The following is a 13,979-nucleotide window of genomic DNA, read 5'->3' as shown; positions in this document are numbered from 1 at the left end:
CATTTCTGCTTTATGCCAGTCATCCATTAACACTATGGCCCCGTCCACATGGATCTGTTTATTTTAAGAATGGAGATTTTCCTCTCACCGTTTTTGAAAAGTTTCCCTGTCCAGACGAATATGAAAACGACTGCATTATTATGCCAATCCAGCAGGGGGCCATAGTACCTCTAAAAGAGTGGCTTAAAAACACCAAGAGAAACACAGTGTTAAGCAAAGTGTTAATCCTAAATCACCCCATACTCTCTACGTAGTGCATTATGTATTAATAATACAGTGTCATTTAAGTACTGACCAGTATTATTGGACACTGTTGGTCACCTCGCTCAATCCCAGTATGCTAAGCTATCAGTGTTGGACTGTGGAGCTGAGGAAACAGGATGTGAATCAAATACAGACTCAATATGTTCTGTACCACTGTTTGTAATTAAATTAAATTATTACTTTCACGCTTACACTGAACAGCAAAACACAAGACTCATCTATAAGACGTAGTATTCAGTTACTGAAGTACTTTATAGGTTCACGGTTAATCTTAGGGACCCCCTAAACACATGAAGGAAGCATTTTTCCAAGTAATCACACCTCAACACTCAGGACTAACAACACGCTCACTCCATTGATCTCATGCCTTTTTCCTCCTTTCCCTCTTTCTCCCCTTCGCTCTGTGGCTGAAGGCGGTGGTGTTGATGGTGGTTGTGGTATTCTGGGCTAAACAACAGGCCCAGTCATAATGGTTCCCAGGCGACCAGCTGCCATAACCACCAAGAAAAGCCCACTCAGCCCTAGAAAAAAGACAAAATGCACACATTCATTATGAGTTCACTTCTGAGGCCCAGACTACAGGAGCTTATTTCCACACACACACACACACACACACACACATACTTGTGCTCGTTTTTGTGGATTGGAATATTTTTTCTAAAGCACACACACACACAAACACACACAAACAATATTTCTCCTGGCGCTCCTATGGGATTTCTAATAGTACGTTAGCACTAACCGAATTTTGGAGCACATATTTTACCCATTATTTATCAAACACTAACAAATCTTAAAACTTGTAAAAGACATCATTTTTATGGGTAATTTTACATTTTTAAAGCTTCTTATATTCTTATATTACTTTGTAGCAGTTTTACAGTGACTCCTTCAGTAAAGACCCCTGGCAGAAAACAGTTGTTGATCCAGATTTCGTTTCTAAAAAACTAACCACAGTTAGACTTAATTTAGTGACAGTCCTGTGGCACTTCATAATTATGTTGGAAGTCAGACAGAGATATAAGGCCTTGGTTTGGCCTAACCAATGGGAGTGCTTGATTTACTGTAAATACAATGGGGAAACATCATGATTGGCCAGTTTTCCATTTTTTAAAGTTTAAGATTAATTTTACTCTTTTGATCTGAAAACATTAAAATAACATGCATGCCTAGACATCATTGTGTGTGTGTGTGTGTGTGTGTGTGTGTGTGTGTGTGTGTGTGTTCTATGGCAGATGTAAAGTCCTGGGGGAGTTGAGGTGTTTCTGTTTTCCTCTCTTCTTACTGTATCTTCTTCCCTTTCCTTTATCCGGAGCTCCAGCAGATGGACCTCTATTTTAATCTCTGACACAGCTCCATTATTTTTGCACTAATTCTCATTTTCCAGCTCCTAATATCATATCTGTTTTCCATTTGTAGCAGATATTTCCCTTACGTTCATACTTTTGGAGAGGGAATTTCAGAAGCTTAGTGGAAAATCACTTTCCGAGATTAGACTCTTGTCACCAGCAGGATTCATTAAGTCATTTTAAAAATAAGAGGCTTGATGTGTTTTGATACAGTTTCAGTCTGCGTTATCCATTCTGTCTTTTGCCAAAATAAAAGTTCCAACACAGTGAAACTCTTCTTACAAAGAGACAGAAGACAAAAGAGAAGCCATTGGTTCAAGTCAAGAATTAACGCTTTGAATGCATGACCCTATAGCAATTAAATCTGAGAACAGCAGCGACCACTGCTGTCTGCTGTCTGAAATTCCACCACACACACACACACACACACACACACTTTCTATAACTTCTACTAGCCCAAACCTAAGTTTAAAACAAGTCTTCACCATAATATGTAAGGATTTACATTGTGGGGACCAGCTTGTGGTCCCCACCGGGAACTAAAGACCCTCAATGTGAGTGTGTGTGTGTGTGTGTGTGTGTGTTGCTACACATGCATACACACTCACTCAGACACACACACATTCACAGAAGCTCAACAAGTGCACCTGACCCATCAGAAGAGGTCTGACCAGGGGCGTCTCCTCATTTCGGCCTTTCTACATTCCAGTGCAATATGTTACTCTGGAAGATCGGAGGTCTCCGGTTCAGGGGTCACTGAGCGCCTCTCTGAAGCAGCAGATGGCCAGTGGAGCTAGCACACTCTCACACACATGCACACAAAGGCCCACAGACTGAGACTTTCAGCCATTCAGACCATTCAAGTCGTCTTGCAGGAGGGCAGAGAGGCAGACGTCCCCTATCGCACTTGTTACGCCTCTCGGACCCCCGTGTCTGAAGGCCCTCTCGCCTCATTGGCTGTTTCCGCACAGACGTCTCCTGAAAAGCCACTGTTGTTCACCGCCGGCTGCTGCTGATGATTATCATAATGAAGCAGAGAACCTCCCCCATTCACGTTCAGCACAGATGAGGGATAGCTGCACATGAAGGAACATGGCGGTTGTAGGAAGGAATGTCAAATAGTATCAGAGACCAAACATAACACGGTGTTGGGTAACCGTGGAAATGGGGGTAGAATAATCAAGACCATTGATGTAGAGAAACCATGGAAATGAGTGAAGCATATAACTATGAAGGTGAATGTAGAATAACCAAGAAGATGAGTGTATTGTAACCATGGAAACCAATGTGGTCAACTGTATTTTTTATTAGTGGTGAATTTACCAATCAGCCCTTGTTACAGTTTGCCTAATGCTATCTAATGCTAAGAGAGTGGGGCAGTTTAATTACGTCTCCAGTATTTACACATTAATGTCCTCCACAGCCTGCACTTCACTTTGAAAGGGGTCGGGAGGCGGGAGTACCATCCCCGAGTGGAAACTATGCCTGTGGTTGTATGCAGTCTCCTGTTTCACTGAGTGCACAGAGGGCTTTGGTGTGTGTATGGAGGGGGGGTGTACGTGGTAGTGGTTGTATTCAACTCCAGACACCTCCTTTCAAATCAGCTCACTCCGGTGTCAGAGGTCAGGGCTGTGTTTCGCGGTGATGTGTGTGTTGAACCCGGGAGAGGATGGGTGTGTGTTGAACCCGGGAGAGGATGGGTGTGTGTTGGAGTGTTTGCCTGCAGCTGGACCCTGCAAACCCCACCAGTCGCTCGGTCAGAGGATAATAAACCCTCGAGTACCTTAATGTTTTTCACCAATTATTAGTTGTTGAGGGCACAAGAACACTCTTTTCCTCCAAGGCCAACCCACCACTTCTTTTCAAACTCCTGCATCACATTAGCGAAGAAGGCAAACTGCCCAGATCTGTTACATCAGTTGACAGACACCTAGCTGTGTTAGTTAACACTTCAAGCAGAGACTAGTGGAGATGAATATCCAACTCAAACCGTTCAGAGTGAGGCCCGTTGTGCTCTCTGGAACTTGGGGCCTTGTCTGTTATGTTAGCTAACAGACGGCTAACAGAGGCATCCCTTTCAGCTGTCACTTTCCCCATCATAGGACTCTTAAGGCACGTTTCCACACTACCACCTGTACTACTCAACTCTACATGACTACTCCCTGGAATGTAGCCGGTAACGTTGCTAAACACTACGTCTCTAAAGGGAACCATGGGCTGTGGAAACCACAACAACGGTGGCTGTAACATTTAAGTGCTGTTTACTCATTGTTCATTCACATGTTGTTGTTGTTATTGACTTGGACTGAACACACTGTTCAGTAAAGTTATTAGTTCCTTTTTGCCTTTGCACTGCTGGAACGCTAAATAACGCCATATAAGCTTTAATCACTAGTAGCCCCAGTGCTACACCAAAAAAGCAAAGATTTTGCAGTAAAACCTGGCTGTAAGCCGTTGAGCTTTTCTTCATACACACCAAAACACAGCTGTCATGTGGATTGTTTTGAAGAAAGCCTTCACGTGGAGCCTTGTTTGGAAGTCTCCTCTTACCTCTGAGTCATTATGGTTGCAGTCACAGGAAAATGAATGAAAATTGTTTTAAATTCGAAGGCTGAAAATAAACAGCAGGACAGAATGAAGTCTGCTCTTGTGGAGCCTTGTAGAGGGTACGTCATGGAACCTGGAGAAGCCAGAAAGAAAGCGTGAGGGCTGTTTGGATTTGGGGTTGGGGGATTGGGGGGTTTGGTGGCCTTCCCACCACACACACACACACACACACACACATACACACACACACACACACACACAAGGACTGGCTGTGTTTCTCACACAGGTCCCTCCCTCTTCTGTTTCCCCACAGATGAGCAGAGAGGCAGCGGGACAGCTGGAGGGGGAGAGAGAGGGAGTCAGAGAGAGAGAGAGAGATCCCTCGTAACTCTGGAAGAGCTCAGTGGACTGGAGGACAGCACAGAGAAGGAGTAATACAGAGAACAGTGGGACTAACAGAGGACTGCACTGAGGAATATGACGGGTTATTTCTGATCAACCTGAGGACGGGAATAACAGCTGGTACGGTTTACGTCTATCCGTGTGTAGCATTACATACTTTTAATGTGTGTGTGTGTGTGTGTGTGTGAGAGAGAGAGAGAGCACTAAGAGTGAATAAAATACATAGGTGTGTGATTAAAGTGAGTGAGTTAGAATGAGAAATTAAAAGAAAATTGAATTAGTGATGAGAATGAGAGAGAGAGGAAGAGAAGAGTCCATGTAATGAGAGAAAAGCAGGAAAGAGAGAAAGCTGCCAAGTACCAGAAAGTAAAACGAGTGTGTGTGTGTGTGTGTGTGTGTGTGTGTGTATGTGAGGGACAGAAAGTGTGTGTGTGTGTGTGAGTGAGAGAGGAAGAGTGTTGTGACAGAAAAAGAGTGCGTAAGAAAGAAAATACAAGTAAACAAACAAACATCACAACGCTGAGTAAAGCTTGTCCAACCTAGCAACGGTTGCTATGACAGTTTGTGGGCGCATGTGAACTTAAGGAATACAGCACTTTCTTATTAACACCTTCAAGGTTGGACAGGCTTTACACAACATGGTAAAACTGTTACCACAAACTCTCCTTAACCTTTCAGTCTCTTTTACTTTTACATTACTGACGTTTACCAGGGGCTCTTTCCAGACTGTCCACCGCACAGAATGTGTCCAAAAGGTGTATGGTGTAAAATACAGCCAAAAACAAATATTAATGTGTATACAGTGTGTCATACTAAAAAAACCTTGTCTCTCCATTTCTCCTTCTCCATTTTTCAGTCACTCTTATTATATATCAGCAGCAGCCTTTTAGACTATACAAGGATTTAATGAATGAAACCACAGAACTGCTCTAAAATTACTCCAAAATAAATCTTTCTACACTGAAGAGTTATTCCTTCTTCTGTAACGTTACTATTTTAGAGATGAATGGCTTTTTTCGACTATGACAATATGTAGATATATAGTTCTTGTTAAGTATTAAGTTTTTGTTAAACTAAGAACTCCCTGTGTCTGCGTGGGTTTCCTCCGGGTGACTGTCTGTGAGGAGTGTGGTGTGTTCTCCCTGTGTCTGCGTGGGTTTCCTCCGGGTGACTGTCTGTGAGGAGTGTGGTGTGTTCTCCCTGTGTCTGCATGGGTTTCCTCCGGGTGACTGTCTGTGAGGAGTGTGGTGTGTTCTCCCTGTGTCTGCGTGGGTTTCCTCAGGGTGACTGTCTGTGAGGAGTGTGGTGTGTTCTCTCTGTGTCTGTGTGGGTTTCCTCCGGGTGACTGTCTGTGAGGAGTGTGGTGTGTTCTCCTTGAGTCTGCATGGGTTTCCTCCGGGTGACTGTCTATGAGGAGTGTGGTATGTTCTCCCTGTGTCTGCGTGGGTTTCCTCCGGGTGACTGTCTGTGAGGAGTGTGGTGTGTTCTCTCTGTGTCTGTGTGGGTTTCCTCCGGGTGCTTCGGTTTCCTCCCACAGTCCAAAAACACACGTTGGTAGGTGGATTGGCGACTCAAAAGTGTCCGTAGGTGTGAATGTGTGAGTGTGTGTGTTGCCCTGTGAAGAACTGGCGCCCCCTCCAGGGTGTATTCCCACGTTGCGTCCAATGATTCCAGGTAGGCTCTGGGCCCACCGCGACTCTGAACTGGATAAGGGTTACAGATAATGAATGAATGAATGAAAGATCTCTTAGTAAAATCTGGATATGTGCTCGTCTTAAAACTTCTTAAAACTGTTAGAAGGCAGTGAGGGTGGTCTCTGAAAATAGCTAAATTTGAAACTGTTTTTTTATAGGGTTTTTATTTTGTGGTGTCAGCACGGCAACAAAGCCATTGTTGTTTCAGAACTTCATTGGTTCCATCAGCTACAACAACACAGTCATGTTCATTAACGTTACGACTCTAAATAAAGGTGGCTACGATGAACCATTCAGTTGAGTAGGATTTTTGATGATGACATACATAGCATTCAAGTTTCACAGATGTATGTGGCATTTGTCCAGTGCTCATTCAGGTTTTAGTCTTGTAATAGAGGTAAAATGATGCAGTGTTAGGAGTCTTGCCCAAGGACTGTGCGGTTTTCCTGCCAGAGCTGAGAATCAAACCAGAGGGCAGTGGTGTTATCCACTACACTGACCAACCATTACAACTTCATGAATATTGCCATGGAAAATCCATTCCACAGAGCCTCAGTTAGTTATTATTTACAATCCTCCATTGTTTCCAATCTCTGTTTGTTTCTGTTTGTGCTCCTAGCTGAGAATGGGGAACACAGACAGTCAGCACAGCAGCTTCATCCTCCCCAGCAGGACCCGGCCGTGCTCTCTGAAGATAAACTCCCCCATAGAGGAGGTGCTGTCCCCCCACAGCTGGTGGAGGAGCGCAGGAGAACGAGGAGCGGCAGCCTATAAGACTCGTGGCTCATCCAGGACTGGACAGAACCAGCACAAAAACAGCCAGCCTTACACCTCCCGCAACTGTGAATACATCAAGAGCAACAACAACAATAAAGCGCCGCCCGGCTCCGTTCAGAACAACAGCGAACTGGACTACGAGTGTCTCCTGGCCCACCAGAAGATCTGCTATGTGTAAATATCTGTCTAAACACTGTCCTGTGTTTGATACTCCCACATTCACTCAACCCCAGAATCCAGTACTGCATCCAATTCACTTCAGATTACAATGTGTACACTTACAACAGCAACATAGACAGTAACTCCACAGTTGCATTGATAGTGGTCATTCCCCATTTATCTCCAAATTACATATTGGTCACTGATCTATTTATTTTTACCTCTTTGTGCATACAGCCAGGGCACTAGCCCCCAACCCTCAGCCCGGAGCTCTGGCTCTGAAACCTGTCACAGCAGGAATAGCCCCAAAGTGCTGTTCAGACAGGACGGAAGCCTGAGAGTGGAGTTCACCAACAGCAGACCAGAGCTGGACGATGTCCCGAAAGACTCCACGCTGAGGGACAGTAAAGGTAGCTCCCTGAGTTCTGACGTGTCCTGGTACGACTCTCCGTGGGGAACTGGGACGGATCTCTGTGATAACGTCTTCACCAGCGCTCAGCCTTCTGACAACAGCAGTGGCTACACCACGCTGTCCTCCTCACGCACTGACGACTACATCTCCTGTAACACAGCCCCTTTAAACACACACGTCACTGACGACCTCCACCAGGTAGGGCTGAGCAATCTCTCTGTTAAACAATACCACAATATCAGCTTTCACTGTAGTGATAATACAGAAGGGTACAAGATGCGAAGAAGCATCTAAGACCCTGTTAGGGCTGGATTTTACTTGGGTAGGTTTTGGAGATGTGTTAATCCAGTATGAATCTGCAGTGTTTTTCTGTAATAAATGAGATATTTAAATCCTGTATTAGGGTGGCAAAGTGGTGCAGCAGTTAGTGTCTCTGTCACAGCTCCAGGGGCCTGGAGGTTGTGGGTTCGAGTCCCGCTCCGGGTGACTGTCTGTGAGGAGTGTGGTGTGTTCTCCCTGTGTCTGCGTGGGTTTCCTCCAGGTGACTGTCTGTGAGGAGTGTGGTGTGTTCTCTCTGTGTCTGCGTGGGTTTCCTCCGGGTGACTGTCTGTGAGGAGTGTGGTGTGTTCTCCCTGTGTCTACATGGGTTTCCTCTGGGTGACTGTCTGTGAGGAGTGTGGTGTGTTCTCCCTGTGTTTGCATGGGTTTCCTCTGGGTGACTGTCTGTGAGGAGTGTGGTGTGTTCTCCCTGTGTCTGTGTGGGTTTCCTCCGGGTGACTGTCTGTGAGGAGTGTGGTGTGTTCTTCCTGCGTGGGTTTTCCTCCAGGTCACTGTCTGTGAGGAGTGTGGTGTGTTCTTCCTGTGTGCGTGGGTTTCCTCCGGGTGACTGTCTGTGAGGAGCATGGTGTGTTTTCCCTGTGTCTGCGTGGGTTTCCTCCGGGTGACTGTCTGTGAGGAGTGTGGTGTGTTCTCTCTGTGTCTGCGTGTGTTTCCTCCGGGTGACTGTCTGTGAGGAGTGTGGTGTCTGCGTGTCTCCCTGTGTCTGCGTGGGTTTCCTCCGGGTGACTGTCTGTGAGGAGTGTGGTGTGTTCTCCCTGTGTCTACATGGGTTTCCTCTGGGTGACTGTCTGTGAGGAGTGTGGTGTGTTCTCCCTGTGTCTGCATGGGTTTCCTCTGGGTGACTGTCTGTGAGGAGTGTGGTGTGTTCTCCCTGTGTCTGCGTGGGTTTCCTCCGGGTGACTGTCTGTGAGGAGTGTGGTGTGTTCTCCCTGTGTCTGTGTGGGTTTCCTCCGGGTGACTGTCTGTGAGGAGTGTGGTGTGTTCTTCCTGCGTCTGCGTGGGTTTTCCTCCAGGTGACTGTCTGTGAGGAGTGTGGTGTGTTCTTCCTGTGTCTGCGTGGGTTTCCTCCAGGTGACTGTCTGTGAGGAGTGTGGTGTGTTCTCCCTGTGTCTGCGTGGGTTTCCTCCAGGTGACTGTCTGTGAGGAGTGTGGTGTGTTCTCTCTGTGTCTGCGTGGGTTTCCTCCGGGTGACTGTCTGTGAGGAGTGTGGTGTCTGCGTGTCTCCCTGTGTCTGCGTGGGTTTCCTCCGGGTGACTGTCTGTGAGGAGTGTGGTGTGTTCTCCCTGTGTCTGCATGGGCTTCCTCTGGGTGACTGTCTGTGAGGAGTGTGGTGTGTTCTCCCTGTGTCTGCGTGGGTTTCCTCCGGGTGACTGTCTGTGAGGAGTGTGGTGTGTTCTCCCTGTGTCTGTGTGGGTTTCCTCCGGGTGACTGTCTGTGAGGAGTGTGGTGTGTTCTTCCTGCGTCTGCGTGGGTTTTCCTCCAGGTGACTGTCTGTGAGGAGTGTGGTGTCTGCGTGTCTCCCTGTGTCTGCGTGGGTTTCCTCCGGGTGACTGTCTGTTAGGAGTGTGGTGTGTTCTTCCTGTGTGCGTGGGTTTCCTCTGGGTGACTGTCTGTGAGGAGCATGGTGTGTTTTCCCTGTGTCTGCGTGGGTTTCCTCCGGGTGACTGTCTGTGAGGAGTGTGGTGTGTTCTCTCTGTGTCTGCGTGGGTTTCCTCCGGGTGACTGTCTGTGAGGAGTGTGGTGTGTTCTCCCTGTGTCTGCGTGGGTTTCCTCCGGGTGACTGTCTGTTAGGAGCATGGTGTGTTTTCCCTGTATCTGCGTGGGTTTCCTCCGGGTGACTGTCTGTTAGGAGCATGGTGTGTTTTCCCTGTGTCTGCGTGGGTTTCCTCCGGGTGACTGTGTGTGAGGAGTGTGGTGTGTTCTCCCTGTTTTTGCGTGGGTTTCCTCCGGGTGCTCCGGTTTCCTCCCACAGTCCAAAAACACACGTTGGTAGGTGGATTGGTGACTCAAAATTGTCCGTAGGTGCGAGTGAATGAGTGTGTATTGCCCTGTTAAGGACTGGCGCCCCCTCCAGGGTGTGTTGCTGCTTCGTGCCCAATGATTCCAGGTAGGCTCTGGACCCACCGTGACCCTGAACTGGGTAAGGGTTACAGACAATGAATGAATTAATGAAATCCAGTATGAATCTGCAGTGTGTGTAGTTCTTTTAGAGTGTGACAGTGATAACTCTGGGGTGATTCAAATCCAGTATGAATTTGTAGTGTGTTGAGTTTTCAGTGTGACTGTGATGGCTGGGGATTAATTGTTTTATTGTTGGGCGTTCTAGTAAATTATGCTGATTATCTTGTTAAAACAAGGTGTTTATAAATTGTGGTGGTGGTGGTGCATGGACTCTATTGTGTTGTTTATAGTGATTGTTAAGTGTGTAGTTGTGTTTAATGTACAAAGTCTATAATTAAAAGTATATAATTAAATTAAAGACATATAGATATACAGTAGATTTTACAACATGCTCATTTGCCTCTTATGTCCTGCACTGTCACCAGTCCAGAATGAACAGCAGCAACGTCTATGTCCCTGGTTATTCTGGGCGCGGTGAAGAGGACAGCGGCATCGGAGACTCTGTCCTGCTCTCCATCGACCAGAAAGACTTTGTCCTGCCTTCATTTGGTGACCTCTACACTAACCCAAACCTGACAGGACCCTTCCCCACGACTGGAATGCTGCCCACAGTTCAGGACCAGGACACCGCCGACCTCCAAGACGAGAGACACCCAGAACCTCAGGCTTTCTCCTCACTCACTTTACCTTGTAGAAAACCAGCGGCTGACAGCAACAGCAGGAAAGACTCCCTGAAAAGCCGAATACGCCGCCTCGGCGACTGGACCGGCAGCTTGAGCCGGAAGAAACGCAGGCTGCAGGTGAGGGATGAAAAGAGTGTGATGTGGGCAGACACAAAACAACACCAAGGGAAGCTCGGCTCTTTGTGTGCTTCTTTCAAAACATAGACGCTGCCCGAACACCTGTGTGAATGCTATCAGATGAATGTAGGCCACTGAATGTCTCACTGACTACTCACTTTGGTTAGTGACCACAGTAATATTAAAGCAGTCTATAAACGTGATTGACAAACCTATAAACATACTGACTTTAACTGCTCGTTTCTTTCTTTTCAATCCTCTTCACACAGAAAGTGTGAAGCAGTGCTTAGCGCCCTGGCAGCGAGGTGTTAGCCCTGTAATGCGAGTGTGTTAGTGTTTACTCTCCTCTTCTCCCCTCCCTCAGGAGCCGAGCACCGTGGAGCCTGTCAGCAGTGGAGTGGACGGTCTGCTGAGCGACTCCACTCTTCAGCTGACCTGTGGACCATACTGGAGCGGCATGGTGTCCAGCCAGACCCAGTCAGCCTGCTCTCTAACCGACCCATACGTGCCCTGGAAAACAATCAGGTGTTCAGCATGCAGGGCAACACTCAACCTTTGTGCCTTGATTTGAATAAGCGACCGAGCATTAGCTGGGGGTGTGTTTTTATAAAGTGCCAGGGATGGAAGTGAGGTTAAACTAATGAAAATGGGAATTGTGCCACACCTTATGCACTAACCGTGCATTAAAATGAGATGAAGTGTATTCTTTGTAGAAAATATCTGAGCTAACTTTCACTCAAAGTCAACAAAAGGTGTTATTCTGCCCTATTGTCCACTCCCTTGTTGATCTACGGCATGTTTTCTACGGCCTCAATGTCTGTTGAATTTCTCTGCAGTGTCCAGCAGAGTCAGAGGCAGAAGGTGTACGAGAGCTTCATGCAGGATCTGGAGCCGTGTGGCGCTCTGTCGGATGCTCTGCAGGCCTGTGAGTGCGAGGGGGAGCAGGGCGAGACCAGCAGTGGATCTCTGGGCTCTCTGGAGCAGATGGAGCTGCTGTTTGAGAAGGAGCAGGGCGTGGTGCGGAGGGCTGGATGGCTGGCTTTCAAACCACTCATCAGCCTCCACAAGGAGCGCAAACTGGAGCTGCTGACCCGCCGCAGGTGGAGGCAGTACTGGGTCACACTCAAGGGTGAGAATCGCTCTTTTGTATACATTCTTGGTTCTGAGCTACCCCCTGCTCGGTGTCTTTAGTGTTTTTTCCTGTTCTAAAGCAATTAATCAGGTCATTAACAGGTCCTTCCTGAGCCGAAGTGGGTGTGACGAAGAGGGAAAACAGTAAACGTGTTGAGTACTTGGGCTGAGTTATATAGCACATACTTCTGAAGTAAACTCGTTGTTCTGTGTTTGGCCTCATGGTGAAAGATACATATCCAAAAGGGCTTTAAACATGTAGTGTATGTAGGCTAATGCAGAGTTAGGAGTCTTGCCCAGAGTGTTTTCTAGGTCTGATCAAAGGTTATTTTATTAATTGACCCAAATCACCACACTCCTCACAGACAGTCACCCAGAGGAAACCCACGCAGACACAGGAAGAACACACCACACACCTTACAGACAGTCACCCGGAGGAAACCCACGCAGACACAGGAAGAACACACCACACACCTCACAGACAGTCACCCGGAGGAAACCCATGCAGACACAAGGAGAACACACCACACTCCTCACAGACAGTCACCCGGAGGAAACCCACGCAGACACAGGGAGAACACACCACACTTCTCACAGACAGTCACCCGGAGGAAACCCATGCAGACACAGGAAGAACACACCACACTCCTCACAGACAGTCACCCGGAGGAAACCCACGCAGACACAGGAAGAACACACCACACTCCTCACAGACAGTCACCCGGAGTGGGAATCGAACCCACACTTTCACTTTCAGTCACTTTCAGTGGTAACCAAAAATATTCCAGAATATCCCTTTCCAAAATATCACTGGAACTAAGCAGATTTCTCCACAGGAAACGTCCCCACCTGTGATAAACACACACATAGTGTTTTGCTGTTGGTACAAATCTACACTCACTCTCACTGGATCCTCTGAATTATTTGACAGTTATGGGTTTGAAATATGATTATTCCTATGTCCAATCAAACATGGTTCTTCATCAAACTGACATCCTAAGGCTGAAGCATGAAGTTCAGCAAATGCGTGCTGTGATATTGTATGTCACGCCTGCTCTGTTTTGTCCTCAGGCTGTACACTGTTGCTGAGCGAGGCTAATGGTAAAAGTGGTCTGGAACAGGAGGCCGTGCCCCGTTACGCCCTGCAGGCCGAGGACAGCATCGTCCAGGCTGTCCCCGAACACCCCAAAAAAGAGCACGTCTTCTGTCTCAGCAACGCTTACGGAGATGTCTACCTCTTTCAGGTGTAGATTCTATTACCTTTAGATTTTGTTGCTGAATGCAAAAGTTTGGGTTATTTTGGCGCACAGGTCTTTTTCAGGGTTCAAAGAACATACATTTGTCTATATTTATTTTTTTATCAGATATTTTTCTGCAGTTAAATATGTCGTATTCAATGCTCTGTGAAGTCAGGGTTGATCACAAGGGCCCGAATATTTGCATATAATGTACTTCAAGTCTTTACCGCAAATGTAGTCATTAAAAAGATATTTGACGCCTGGGATTGCGTACGTTATCATAAACCTCAAACTGCAATGAATTTTTAAGTAATCACTGAGAGACTTGCTTAGACTTGTGACAGAGTTTGAGGCGAGCGTGTGATGATTTAGGCGTGTCGTTTGCACAATGCTAATTGGAGAGGAGCAGCAGTGTCTTTACAGGAAAGTCTTCATGCTGCCGGGCAGTTATTTCTACTTGTGCAAGACCAGGCTCCTGTCTAGGAGGAGATGTAGAAACCCCAGACTGAAGGCCACGTTAACGTCTAAAAAACACTCTTCAAATTAGTGGTAAAATATAAAGGGTTTGTAGTGATTAGAGCTGGTGTGTTTGGGATTTCTGATGTAATTGACCTAGTTAAAAATATTAACAACACAGCAGCTTTCTCCCCTTATCCAAACAGCCCTGTTCTGAACAGCCTGTTCCTTTAAATAAGAATGAGCCACTCGCTGTTCACCCAGACCCTGAGCGCGCAGCACTGACGAGC

The 13,979-nt window shown here is 46.9% G+C and overlaps 1 protein-coding gene across 1 annotated transcript in view; it reads left to right on the top strand.

Moving 5' to 3' along the window:
• The first annotated feature begins 4,543 nt into the window (after window positions 1-4,543).
• Window positions 4,544-13,979, top strand: part of LOC136701911 (rho guanine nucleotide exchange factor TIAM2) — a 32,857-nt gene continuing 23,421 nt past the window's right edge. The window contains exons 1-7 of the mRNA XM_066676700.1: window positions 4,544-4,682; window positions 6,876-7,207; window positions 7,430-7,802; window positions 10,490-10,864; window positions 11,229-11,389; window positions 11,701-11,993; window positions 13,067-13,239. Of these exons, the coding sequence (XP_066532797.1) occupies window positions 6,882-7,207; window positions 7,430-7,802; window positions 10,490-10,864; window positions 11,229-11,389; window positions 11,701-11,993; window positions 13,067-13,239 (1,701 nt within the window). The 5' untranslated portion in view covers window positions 4,544-4,682; window positions 6,876-6,881. The remainder of the gene's footprint in view (window positions 4,683-6,875; window positions 7,208-7,429; window positions 7,803-10,489; window positions 10,865-11,228; window positions 11,390-11,700; window positions 11,994-13,066; window positions 13,240-13,979) is intronic.

This window comes from Hoplias malabaricus, chromosome 7 (genome assembly GCF_029633855.1).
Source record: "Hoplias malabaricus isolate fHopMal1 chromosome 7, fHopMal1.hap1, whole genome shotgun sequence".
Classification (NCBI taxonomy): domain Eukaryota; kingdom Metazoa; phylum Chordata; class Actinopteri; order Characiformes; family Erythrinidae; genus Hoplias; species Hoplias malabaricus.
The sequence above is the reverse complement of the archived record's forward strand: the minus strand, read 5'-3'. Positions and strand labels throughout refer to the sequence as shown.